This window comes from Mus caroli, chromosome 7, assembly GCF_900094665.2.
Source record: "Mus caroli chromosome 7, CAROLI_EIJ_v1.1, whole genome shotgun sequence".
NCBI classification, from domain to species: Eukaryota; Metazoa; Chordata; class Mammalia; order Rodentia; family Muridae; genus Mus; species Mus caroli.
The window spans coordinates 88,917,077-88,930,833 of NC_034576.1; the positions used below are offsets into that span (position 1 = coordinate 88,917,077).

Sequence of the window (13,757 nt, forward strand, 5' to 3'; positions counted from 1 at the left end):
AAAAAAACCTAGGATAGCAAAAACTCTTCTCAAGAGAGAGCTGGGGAAGGTTTTCAGAACACAAATTTGTAAGGACTAAATCACTCCCTATATAGGGTGACAGCAGGCCAAAATCAAAGTAAAGGAAGGTTTATCCATCATTTAATGGACTCTTAATAAGAGCTTTGCTTTATCTAGAATTCTGAGGATTGTATTCACAATGAGGTTATTAATCTATGACTAACCATTAGCTATTAACTGAGAGGTTTGAGCTATGAAAACCAGGTCATTATTGAGCCCAACTTGTACAGAGAACTCAAATAAGAAGACCAGTTCTTAAGGAGCATTTCAGCTACTAATTGAGCAGTTTCTGTCCACAATGGAAATGCTTCTATGCATTTGGAAAATGTGTCTATACAAACTCGCACATATAATATCCTTCCCTGGCTAGCTGATTCTCAGTGAAGTTATTTTTGTTGAGAGCTCTGTGGTGTTGGCTTTTTACTCAAACTCTTATCTGAGTAAGGAAACCTTGTTTTGTATTCACTTGTTCACAAACCTGACACTTGCATGAGTTAGCTCAGGCTGTCCAGTCTAGGTATGATATACATTGTTCTGAACAACTCAGAATGTTTCATAGATCTCACTTGAGTAGACCAATTGCAAGAGTCCTACAAATTGTTTTTTGGATAATGACCTTTCACAGTGATCAACCTGTGGGCTTGTGTTGTCCATTTTCTCCATCAACATCACATTATGGTATACCATAATAGTATCAACAGGTGCCACTGGATTTAGGTCCATTTGACCAACGGCCAGATCAACAGCTCAGTTACTTGCTGCAGTGGAGGCATCTTTTTGATATTCTGGGCAGTGGAGTATATCAATTTATATGAAGCGAAACAACCTTAGGAGGACCACAATCATGGGGGCATTATTTTTATTTTTCCCAGTGGTAAGAAGTTCTCTTTCTTAGTAGACCATAATTTGAACACACTGAGTAGTAAATGCCTATCCATGTAATTGGTCATTGATCTTTTTCCAATCTAAACACCTTAATAAAATCAACCAGTTATTTCCCTTTGGCTGAGGTACCTGTCTTTAGCCTGAGTTCTTCAAGTTAAAGCAACTAATGCAGACCAGGATCTATCTTTTAATCTCTTGACTCTCATGAATGAGCAACTGATTCATCATCAGAGAAGAGGCTAACAAACTTGATGGCCATGGGTTTCTAAAACCACACTATTCGGTAGTCGAGGTGTAGGATCTGGTACTGGTTCATGCCAGCATTATACTGGCATTATACAGGCAACATAGATTTTTTGTTTCCCATAACCCAGTTTTGTGGATAGATACATTATAGGGCATTTTCATGTCCTTAAAATTTGAGTCGTAACTCCTTTTGTAATGCTGTTTGTTTTATGGAAACTAGGTGAGATGGTTTTAGAATATCTGAAATTACTAGAACAGTAACCAAAGTCAGAACTGTTTTTAAAGCTTCAAATGTGCTTTGTTTATTCCCAATCCAGATTATGAGATACATGTATCTTTTGACCTAATGTATAGAGAAAGGCTTTGTTATTCCTGCAAAACTTGGTATTCAAAGGCAGGAATAATCATTTCTCAGTCCTTTGCATTGCTATCTGATGGACAGCAGAAATCCTACTGGAAGAGAGGGTCTTTTTTCTTCCCCTCATGTAGTAGCCAAAATATATATCCTCTGATTTATAAATTCAGACTTAGCTGACATGAGGTTGCCAATACTCAGTAACTCTTTCAATATTCCTTTAATGACCCTTTTATAAAATCTATTTTAATTTTCGAGATTAGGAGGAGTTCATTTATTTTTTATAATAGTATACGGTTCTGGGAGATCTATGAAGTAAGGTCAGCAGATCAGAATTTAGTGTCTCATCAAACAGAGTTGGAGCATTTTTAAATATTTGGGGCAACGTGATCCAGGTAAGTTGCCTACTATATGGTCTTTCTCTTTCTCCATTTAAAAGCAAAGATGGGTTGACTCACCTCTCCAATGTTAGACTGTAAAATGTATAGATTAGGATCAAGACAGTCTACACCTGATTTACTTGGCGAATCAGACTCACAGGGAATGTAAGTTCTAAGTTTCTTTATAGACATAAGAGGCTGGGTGATTTTTTGGCACGAAGATGCCATTTTCTCCAAAACAGGTAATATGGACTAAATTTGCGCCTTTTTCTCAAGACCTTTGGGTGTTAATTAATCTGGATTTGGGTGGCAGAATAGGTTAGTTGAACAAATATAGGAACTGCTTGTCTTGTCTCTTCTGATTGGTTGATTTCTGCCTACACCTTGAGAATAATTATTGACAATCTGAGACATAGTCCAACTCTATCCTTTGATTTGGGGCAGGGTATTCAGCTTATAGTTTTATGGCCTTATAAGGTCTACTGTATTGCTATGATGTTTATCTCAATACAAAACAAATTAGTTTCATCAGGTTCCCCTAATCTCAATATTTGTACCATTTTCCAAAGCCAGTAATGTATCTTTTGAATCTCAAGACACTCTTAAAAGTGAATATCTGTAAAATTAACTGTTAAATCACATATTTCCTATATACCATAATTCAGAAAAAAATCCCCATTACAAAAGGGGAAATAGAAATAAAACATTGGAAGACCAGACCATAGAAAACTTACGACACCAAGAGGAAAACCACCTTAGCCTTCAGCTCTATTTCTATATCTGAAGCATTTCACTGGGAGTTGTTGAAGTTCATGAGGCTTCACTTGTTCCAGTGCTCCATACCTGCTACTTGCAGCAAAGATGGCCTCTCTGGGCTGCCTTCACACTGTAGCTAGAGGTTTCCTAGGCCTATATCTCATGGTCTTTGCACGTGCAGTGTCCTAGACTCTCCACAGTCACTTGGGTTTTATTTTCAGAGTGCCCTGACAAGTCCTCCCAGGGCTACGAGGAAAGAATGCAATCCTGACACTCATTGCCTGAACTTGTTGTGCTTCTTGAACCTTGGTGTAATCTCCACTGTCCACAGCTCACGTTTTGTATGTTAATAATGTCAGCCTCAAGTGGTTGACATAGTGGTATTACTCTGCCAATATGTGATATACTCTGGCCTCATTTACCACAGAAAAAAAGTGACCTCTGTGTGACTTAGAACCTGAGGGAATATTTGCTAGATGGTTGTTTGGAGCAGGGCATCTTATAGTAGCATTCTCAGTGCCATTACCCTCATTTTGATTAAACTGGAATGTGTATAATGTACAACCTTTGATATATAGGGTTTTACTTTCTGGCAACTTTCCTACTAGAACTCTGAAAGGGTCCGGTTATTCTTAGTTGTTCAGACTCTACTTCTGACTCAAATAGTGGTGTGAGATCCACTTCAACTTCTACTATTCATATATAAATGACGATGTTAAATTTACTATTCCCACTTCTTCAGATTTTATGGCTAGGGAGCCACAGCATTGTGAAATAAATATATTTGATTACGATCCATAACTTACCTTTTGACATCATTCTTTCTAAGTCTGTAAAAAACAAATAAAAGAAATTGAAAGATTTAAACATACTTTTTACAAGTATATGAAACTCAAAAGTGACATTTGAATTTGGGTGCAAATTTAAACACCACATGTTGCTACTAGTCTTCCTGTTATAATAGTTAGTAGTCCTTTTTACAATTCTTAGGAATCATATTCAATTTGTGGAGATGGGGTGTGTGCTTGTTAAAGACCATGATTGTTCTTCTGTTCTTTTTCTGTCTCTTAAAGCTTAGCATTATCATTCTGAAGAAGACTGTGGTGTGAGGGAGAGGGGAGACATAGACCTAGATTGATTATCTGCTTGGTGTGAGATGTTAAAACCACNCAGAATATTGTCCTGAGCTCCCTGAAGATGTCAGACACATACTTGGTATGATGGAGGTTACCCTAGTGCTTCCTGCAGTGTTTCATTATCTCCATCATCATCCATATACTTTCAGGTGACTCAGGTGACACCTTTTCTGGTCCTCCAGCCTGTGTTTATTCCTGAGTTTTAATTAGACCTGTTTTCAAAAATTCTATGGAAATAATCATCTATCTAAATTCCCTATAGGAATTTTGTCCAATTAAGGGCTATGTTCTCAGAGCCTTTGTACTCAGGAGGATTTCCACATTCAAGATAAAAGGGAACAAAATCAGAAAATTTTGCACACAAGATTTCTGTAATTTTTAGTCATTATAGAGTGAACATTTGTAGACTTTGATCTGGAAGGCTTCATTCTCACATTTTTAAAATTCATTTTCATTTTTTAATGATGAACAATGCGTGGTAAGTGTTCTGAGATCATGGGTGTTACTGTGACCTTCCAGTCTTATTTATGGTGTAATTTCCCAGCAATACCTTGCTTCAATCAGTTTAAAAGGTTTAGGAAGGAAAAAGAATTCCAAATACAAGTACTGAATGTTTGGTAAAAGTGCATGCTTTCTACTTGAGAAACAATCCATAATTTCATTAAGAAAATGTGTGGTGAAGCATCTATTACTTGAAGAAAAAAACAATGACAGAAAAATCTTGCTATTTATACAAGATTTGTTTCAACTGTGACAGCAACATCCTGAAGTTGGTAGACTAAAATGTCATACTTAAAACAAAAAATGCTGATCATTGTGTTTCAATGCTACCTAACTAATTGTATTTACAACATTTTCTAATGTGTTCAATATTTAAAATATGTGCCCAGCTCTATATGAACACATTTGAGAAAAAGATATAAGGATTAAAACATCATATAACATAAAATTTTGATGTTATATTTTAATAGTAATATTTTTCCATGTACTGCATATGAGATGCATATGCATTTAGTGAAAAATCTTGCAAACTCGTAAATACATTTTAAAAGAGTTATTTTTAAATTGGTTTATTTATTGAAATTATAATATAATTGTATTATTTCTCTCTTCTTTTTCCTCTCTCCAATCCCTCTCAAATCCCTCTCTTTCTTTTGTTCAACATTTTTTATCTATTTTTATTAAATAATGCTACATATAAAACAATATATATGTATATCCATATATATTCATAAATAGATGTTTATGGATGCTTCCCTGCATGGATATATGCATACCACCTGCATAAAGTGTTCTTAGAGAAGAGTAGAAGAGAGTGTTGGCTCTCCTAGAATTGGAGCTATTGACAGCTATAATCCACCATGTTGGTGATGGAATCTGAATTCAGTTTTGCATAACACATGAGATACTACCTATTTTCTCTAACAGTGTTTGTAAAGAATTTTCTCAGACTTAATTTTGATGACTTTCCTTGGTGTGTTTTGATATTTTTATTTTAGTAGAAATATATTTTAATATATTAACATTATATACAGTTCATTTTAATGAGAAAAATTGTTTAATGTATTAAGGGTATGAAATAATTGTAAAAAACATTTACATGGCAAATAGAATACTCATACTTGTTAAACTTCACTCTTTAAATTCCACTTCAGTTGTACATGCTTTCAACAAAATACCAATATTAAATTTCTTTAATAGTTTAAAATCAAAGCAACAAAACTTGAGGTATATTCATGAAACAATTTATAAAAATTAAATAAATTTATTATTCATAACCATTAAATAGCCAACCTTAAAAATGATTTAAATCCTATGTTCATATTTCACAGAATTATAAAATTTATAAGAGACAACAAATTTTCTGGTTATTAAGGTGTCTCTATTTCATTATAGGAAATGGTAATATGTTATACTACTCCCAGAGGATTCTTTCCCCTGGGCTTAGAAAGAACTTGACATGTTTATTCAGAAAGGGATATATGTCCTGTGTAACCAGTGTTTCTTCATCATTTCTTGGTACAAACGATGTTAGTTCAGTACTCTTGAATATTTTTAAGTATTTTAATTGTTTGAATAAAGAAATATAAAATGAATGTATACTTGTATACCAGTGTTAAAATGTGCAAATATGAATATTCATCTTTGGAATACACAGTCAATACCTCAGAATGCAATAAATTTATTCCCATATTTTGGAAGAAAGTAAAATGTCTCCAGCTTATTTTTGAATGGATACTTAATTTTGAAAATCATAAGCTACAATATTTAAATTCTATGAACCCTTACTAGTTTTGAAAGTGCTTAGTAGAAGTATTAAATACATTGTCTAATACCAAATATTTATCCCTGAAAAGCAGTACCTAGAAATATATAGAATGAACAAGGTTATTTAGGAATATTTTGTATAGACATAAATATTTAAACATAAAATAAGAATTAGAAATAAAAGAGGTGAGGGATTTGAATAAGAGCTGGGAGGCACTTATGAAAGGACATGGATGGAGAAAAGGTAAGAGAGAAATGTAGGTATAATTTTAAAAGAAAAACAAAAATAAGCAAACAATGGAAAACAAACAAACCTAACAGAAGCCCAATGACGTAATGCAAGTGCCTTAATTTTACATACTTTTTCCTTGAAATTAGCTCCTTTCATTTGTGTAGATTCAATTTTGTTTATTCTTCTAATTAATCTTTAATTAAAATATTATTACACCATTGCCCCTTTTCTTTTTGTTCCTCTTNCTACTTCTATGTTCTTTCCCTCCACACCATAGCATATTACCAAACTACCAAAACGATGTCCTCTTTTTCTTTGATTACTTTTGTTACATGTATATATATGTGCATTATATAAATACAAGTGAAGAGCCTTTATATTGAGCCCATATATCTTGTTTGTTGCTTTGTTTCTGTGTATCTAGTCACATGACTGACCTCTTTGTACAGGGTGACTAATGAGGGGGGGGCATCTTTTAGAGTAACCAGCTGCCCTGTCCTCAGTAATCATTAGCTGCTGTGACATAATTTTAATATCCTTTTTTATACTTTTATTCATATAACATATGTTTTAAATTATTTTCTATCAGTTTACTGGTTTTATATTTTTTTTCTAAACTCCATCTTGTGTTTCTTCTCTAATAGTTTTCCATATCTTGCTAATTTGGGGTTTACTATGTGATTTTGCTTTTCATTTCTTGATATAAAAACTCAGTCAAAATATTTACTATTTCTATTTGAATACTATTTATTTAGGAATATTAATCATTATGAACAGTGATCTGATGACTACAATAATTGTAGCTGGAGCCATGGACCCCTCCATGTATTCTCTTTGATTGGTGGTTAGTCCCTAGGAACTCTGAGTGGTCCAGCTAGGAGATATAGTTGTTCTTCTGATGGGGTTTGCAATCCCCTTCAGCTCTTTCAGTCCTTCCTCTAACTCTTCNATTGGGCACCCTGTGCTCAGTCTGATGGTTGGCTGCCAGTATCCACATCTGTATTGGTCAGGCTCTGGCAGAGCTTTTCAGGTAACAGCAATAATAGTCTTCTGTCGGCAAGCACTTCTTTTCATCAGCTATAGTGTCTGAGTTTGGTGTCTACAGATAGGATGGATCCTAGGAGGGGCAATCCCTCGATGACCTTTTCTTCAGTATCTGCTCCATTTTTTATCCCTGCATTACCGTTAGACACAAACCATTCTGTGTTAAAATTTTGAGATGGATTATTTGTTATATTTTTTTAAATTTTTCTTTGTTTTCTTCTTTAATATATTTTAAACATGCAATTTGTAGTATTTATGATGTTTTCCTTTTTATCATTGATTTCTAGTTCATTTTGTAGTTGAAAAGAAAAAGGTATTTGGGGCTATTTGTTTTGTACTTTAACTTATTAAGACTTACATGTGATGTACTCATTGCTTCACTCCATATATTATTCTTCAGAACTACCAGTGCTTCTGCCAATTTTTGGTTGGCACAAATATGTCAACTATGCTTTATATCTAATGAAAGAACTGATAGTCTTATTGCTGGAAAATACTTGGTAAACACATCTCATGATACTTTTGATGTAAATTTTCCATATATTTCTGTTAGGTCCATTTGGTATATGATGTTTGTTCCTGCAATTTTTAAAATTGATTTTCAATGAATATTGGTCACATTATGTCTGAGTATTAAAATCTTTTTAATTTTTCTATTGTATTCATTTCAAATCTATCAGTTTGCTTTTATATTGAAATACTCAGAGACTAAAAGCATAGACTATAATTGTAATTGGTTCCTTTCAGTGTGTTTTGTTTTTTTTTTTTTTTTTTTTTGGTTTTTTTTTGTTTTTTCAAGACAGGGTTTCTCTGTATAGCCTTGGCTGTCCTGGAACGCACTTTGTAGACCAGGCTGGCCTCGAACTCAGAAATCGGCCTCCTCTGCCTCCCTAGTGCTGGGATTAAAGGCATGCACCACCACTGCTCGGCCTCCATGCCTTTTAATTTGGTAAAGGTCTTTGACTTGTGACCAAGCCAGCTCAGTCAGTCAACAGGCCCTCCAACGCAGGAGTGAGGATTAAAAATAAAAAAAGACAATTAGACAACATTATAGTATGATCGCAGCCAGTTCTGAGGCTGAGGCAGGTTTATTTTTTCCCTATCTGCTTTTATACCATTTTAACTACATGCAAGTAATAAGGTCAAGCAGTAAAATAAACACAAATAGTCAAGGAACAAGCAAGGCAATAAACAAAGTCCCATCATCACTCCTCTGATCACTGTTTCTAAGGGATTATCAGAATGACCAAGTTATCTGAGCCTTCCCTGTCCCAGCCCAAAGTCACATCCTTTCTTGAAGCCTACTTCTTTGTTCTAGCCTAAAATTAGATTCTTGCCTGAGTGTACTTCCTTGACAGGACCCAATGTTAGACTCCTGCCTGAAGCCCATTTCCTTGCCCTGACCCAATATCAAACTATGGCCAAGTGACCTCAAAAGTTTTCTACAACCTTAAGTTACTAAATTTTAATATAGGTTCTGTACTGTCTTGTCACAATAGTGAGAGAAGTCTAAAAGAGGATAATCTCATGAACCTTCCCCAGCTTCTATTAAACACACACTTCAGCTTCAGTAAATTATTTCTTTGTAGATGTGAGGTCATACAACCTTGAAAAGAACTCATGCAATACCACTTTGTGCCTTCTTTCTGCTTATTNTATTGTCTTTTAACTTCAACATTGTTCTTATATTTAAAGTATATGAATAGTAAGAATATTTTAAAACTCTGCATATATATTGACAATTTTTAATAAGTACAAAGGAAATACCTTGCAAATTTCTAGGGGCTCAGTTACCTGTGACACAATACTATCCTTTACTTCCCTAAACACAAACACACACAAACACACACACACACACACATACACACCACACACACACACAAACACACACACACAAATGGTGTATAATTTTTTCTGATATTGCTATCATTGACCTTTATATGTGACCAACCTTCTCTTTTAAAGCATACTGCAGCCAGAATAAAAAAAAAAATGTATGTTGCTTCCTTATCTGATTCCCAATTACTTTTCTCAAATTGATAATTCAAACAGAAATTTGTTACATGTCACACACATTAATTATGGTTTACATTTAATCTTACTGCTCACTTAACTCTGGTTCTGTNCTCTTGAANAATATATGTCAAATCTAGTGCAGATAGGCTGAACTATTAAGTGGATTCCATACTAATATACTTGGAAAAATATTTTTTTCTCTCTATAACTTGATATAACAGTTTAAAGCCATCTTTGAATTTAAATAGATTTTGCAAATAAAAATTATAAGTAGGTAATGTTCACTAGTTAAAGTCACTAAATAATATTTTCTTTAACTTTTCTTCATTTCATGAGCTTAGAATTTTGAAACTTTCAAAATAAGACATTTAATATATTTGACTTAAGAAAGAATAAAAACTCACTGTGGCTACCTCACCACTTACCATCACTTTGTTACTTGTTTCTTGTCTATTTCATAGTTGCTTTGTTCAACTCTTCTTAGGCTATTTTGTCTCAAATTAATGTTTTTCTATTTAGGTATTATCTTTAGTAGTTTCCATGAGGATTTGAGAAAACTTGTTAGATTATCATATTAAATTCTGATAGTACATACCTTAAATTTCACAACTTACAATTCTGCACATTAACACCCCTATATTGATGATAAATTTTAAAACTGACATGTGTATGTTGGGCATTATTCAGGGAATATGAGAGTATGTGATTACTATTGGGAGAATATGGTCTGATATTTGATAGTCAAGCTTAGATACCAACTACTAAGAACTGAAATGTGCCATGCATTGCAGTATATTGAGTTTTAGTTATAAATTTTTTTTTTGTTCAAGATCCCAGTTACTTAAAGTATATTCAAGTGTACCGTTTATAAATCAAAAATTTGGTTTTAAGGATTTGAGATTAAGATATCTAAGGTATTGGTGATTTTCAGAAAAAGATGTTGCTTCTCCATGAAAAGAAAATGGTGCCACCATTTTAATGTTAGGTTAAACTGTGCCTGACTTTCCAGGAAAATGACCTCTTATGAAAATTTCTGGTGTTCTAAAAATTTACTAAGATTTTTTTTTCAATGCCACATTCTTCCATGTTCATCTTTCTATCTTTCCCAACCATTCCCATTATGACCATGTCTCTCACTGTCACTCTGTTTTTTCCTCATCACTCGTTACATATATACATATGTATGTATATATGAAAAAATCATAGAACATGACCATAACATGACAAGTTAAATTTCTTTGGGTTTTCATAATTGATACATATAATTTATCTGGAGAAGGAAAACACCACATATTAATCAACTTAATAGTTCCTATGATAATAGGCTTATGATACAGTTATGATTATGTAAACTAATTATCTGTGCTTATCACCATACCATACAATTAGACAAATAGGCACAGCTATGTGTATTACAAGCTAAGCATGTTTAAAAGGAATATGCATGCCAAGGAAACATGTTTTATATTTTATACATAAAGCCACATTTTAGAAAACAGAGTTTTAAGATAAATGCTAGTAAACTATTAATTATTTTAAGTTATTCTTTCTTTCAGAAAACATGCACTTTCAGACAATGGCCAACACTTCCCTAGTGACTGAGTTCTTCCTGGAAGTTTTTGCTGAGACTTTGGAGCTCAGGGTACTACTCAGTGTGCTGTTTTTGCTGGTGTATCTGTGTAGCCTGTTAGGGAATCTTACCATCATCATTGTTACTACAGTTGACCAGACCCTGAAAACACCCATGTACTTCTTCCTCAGGAATCTGTCCATCTTAGACATGTGCTACATTTCCATCACTGTCCCCAGTGCCTGTATTAACTCTCTCACTGACCACAGGAATATTTCTGTGGCTGGGTGTGCAGCACAGATCTTTTCATTCTTATTTTGTGCACTTGTAGAGACTCTTTTTCTTGCCATCATGGCCCAGGACCGTTATGTGGCCATTTGCAAACCTCTCCTCTATCCTGTGATTATGAACCACCAGTTCTGTGTTCAGATGACACTGGCTTCCCTACTTAGCTCACTTGTCATTGCAAGTGTGCACACTTTCAAAACTTTCCAGCTGTCCTTCTGCCACTCTAATGTGGTCCCTCAGTTCTTCTGTGATCTTCCTGCTTTGCTGAGACTTTCTTGCTCTGACACCTTCAACAACAACCTCTTAATACTTCTGACTGACATTGGAGTCAGTGGTAGTTGCTTTGTCTTTATTGCCATATCTTATATTCGCATATTATCAACTGTATTGAAGATTCCCATCAAAAGAGAGAGAGGGAAAGCCTTTTCTACCTGTGTCCCTCACATTATTGTGGTGTCTGTCTTTGTTAGTTCTGCTGCCTATGTGTATCTACGACCTCCAGTAATAACCTTTGAAGTAGTTCAGGAAATGATTGTTTCTGTATTTTATACCATGGTTCCACCATTCTTAAACCCTATCATCTATAGTCTCAGAAACAAACAGATAAAGGAGGCTGTGAGGAAAGTTGTCATGAGTTTTTCCAATATTTGAATATAAAAGGAACATCTATTTTTCATGGAATTTGAGACAAAAAGAACTGATAAAATAAAAGAAAATTATATACTAATACACAAACACACATAAGTGTACACACACAAACACATATATCACAACAATTCTTCCCTTTATTGAATAGAATTTTTACATATTTCCTGATTATAGTTGCCCCTCCCTCTACTTCTGTTTGTTCTCCTTCATTTGTCCCTTCACTCAGATCCATCCCATTTTTGTCCCTCATTCTTAAACAAACAGACTTCTCATGGTTAATAAAGTGAAATTAAATGGATTATAAGGAGATATAACAAAAACTAGCACATCAGAACAGCATAAAACAAACAAATGAAAACGACCACAGGAAAAGGCAAACACACACACACACACACACACACACACACACACCAAAAACAATAACAACAATAAAAATAAGATTCATATGCTGTGGGAGTTAGAAGAAAATGGAGCCTCTAGCCTTCATTAGGGCACTATTCATTTTTGGAGTATGAGTGCTTTACTGGAGGATTTGCAAGCTATCATATGGGATTTGAGGTATAAGAAGCTCAACCCTGGGCATTTTGTCACTGTCACTTTCTGCTGCCTGTGGATCCAGTTATACTACCCTCACCTACCTCTCAAAAAAGCCATGTCTGTCTATGTGACATCATGCTTCTCACCATAAGGATAATGGACTTATGTTCTGAATTGTAATCCAGCCAATTAAATTGTTATGGTGTCTCTTAAAAGCAATAAAACCATAGCTAAGCATTGATATTTTTGTCATTTTTTTGTTTTTACTTTATTTATTTCAATCCCAAGTTGATTTTTTTATTTCATTTTTATTTTTTCCATCTACTCATTTTGTGTGTGATTTGTTTTTCTATTGTTTCTAGAGCTTTCTGGGATACTGTTAATACTTAACACTAGTAAGAGATCTCCAGTTTTGTTTTGTTTCGTTTTTATATGTACTTACTAATATATATGCCCCTGCCTCCTAGAGATGCCTTAAATGAGGAGGATAATAAAAAAAATCAAAACAAGCAAACAAAAACTCTTGGAGTCTATATTGGCCAACTTCTCCTGGACCTGGGAACTTCTTTGGAGTGTGGTTGATATATTCTGTAATATTCTACAGGAATGTGTTCCTTTCCCTTTCTCAGGAGGTATCAAGAGCACATAGCTCCTTGGTTAGAGTTGGGACTTTTTAATCTTATTTGTTTTTGGTTTTGTTTTTTTGTTTTTTTTTTATATTTTTAATTAGGTAGTTTCCTCATTTATATTTCCAATGCTATCCCAAAAGTCCCCCATACCCTCCCCTCTACTCCCCTACCTACCCATTCCCATTTTTTGTCCATGGCATTCCCTTGTACTGGGGCATATAAAGTTTGCAAGTCCAATGGGCCTCTCTTTCCAGTTTTGGACAACTAGGCCATCTTTTGATACATATGCAGCTAGAGTCAAGAGCTCCGGGGTACTGGTTAGTTCATACTGTTGTTCCACCTATAGGCTTGCACATCCATTTAGCTCCTTGGTTACTTTCTCTAGCTCCTCCGTTGGGGGCCCTGTGATCCATTCAATAGCTGACTGTGAGCATCCACTTCTGTGTTTGCTAGGCCCTGGAATAGTCTCACAAGAGATAGCTATATCTAGGTCCTTTCAGCAAAATCTTGCTAGTGTATGCAATGGTGTCAGGGTTTGGAAGCTGATTATGGGATGGATCCCTGGATATGGTAGTCTTTAGATGGTCCATCCTTTCGTCACAGCTCCAAACTTTGTCTCTGTAATTCCTTCCATGGGTGTTTTGTTCCCAATTCTAGAAGGGGCTAAGTGTCTACACTTTGGTCTTCGTTCTTCTTGTGTTTCATGC

The 13,757-nt window shown here is 34.6% G+C and overlaps 1 protein-coding gene across 1 annotated transcript; it reads left to right on the forward strand.

Annotated features, from left to right (window-relative positions):
* The first annotated feature begins 10,954 nt into the window (after positions 1 to 10,954).
* On the forward strand, positions 10,955 to 11,887 carry LOC110299275 (olfactory receptor 14C36-like). Its single transcript, XM_021168937.1, has one exon. It carries the CDS (start codon positions 10,955 to 10,957, stop codon positions 11,885 to 11,887), a length of 933 nt encoding a protein of 310 aa, XP_021024596.1.
* Positions 11,888 to 13,757: the final 1,870 nt, after the last annotated feature.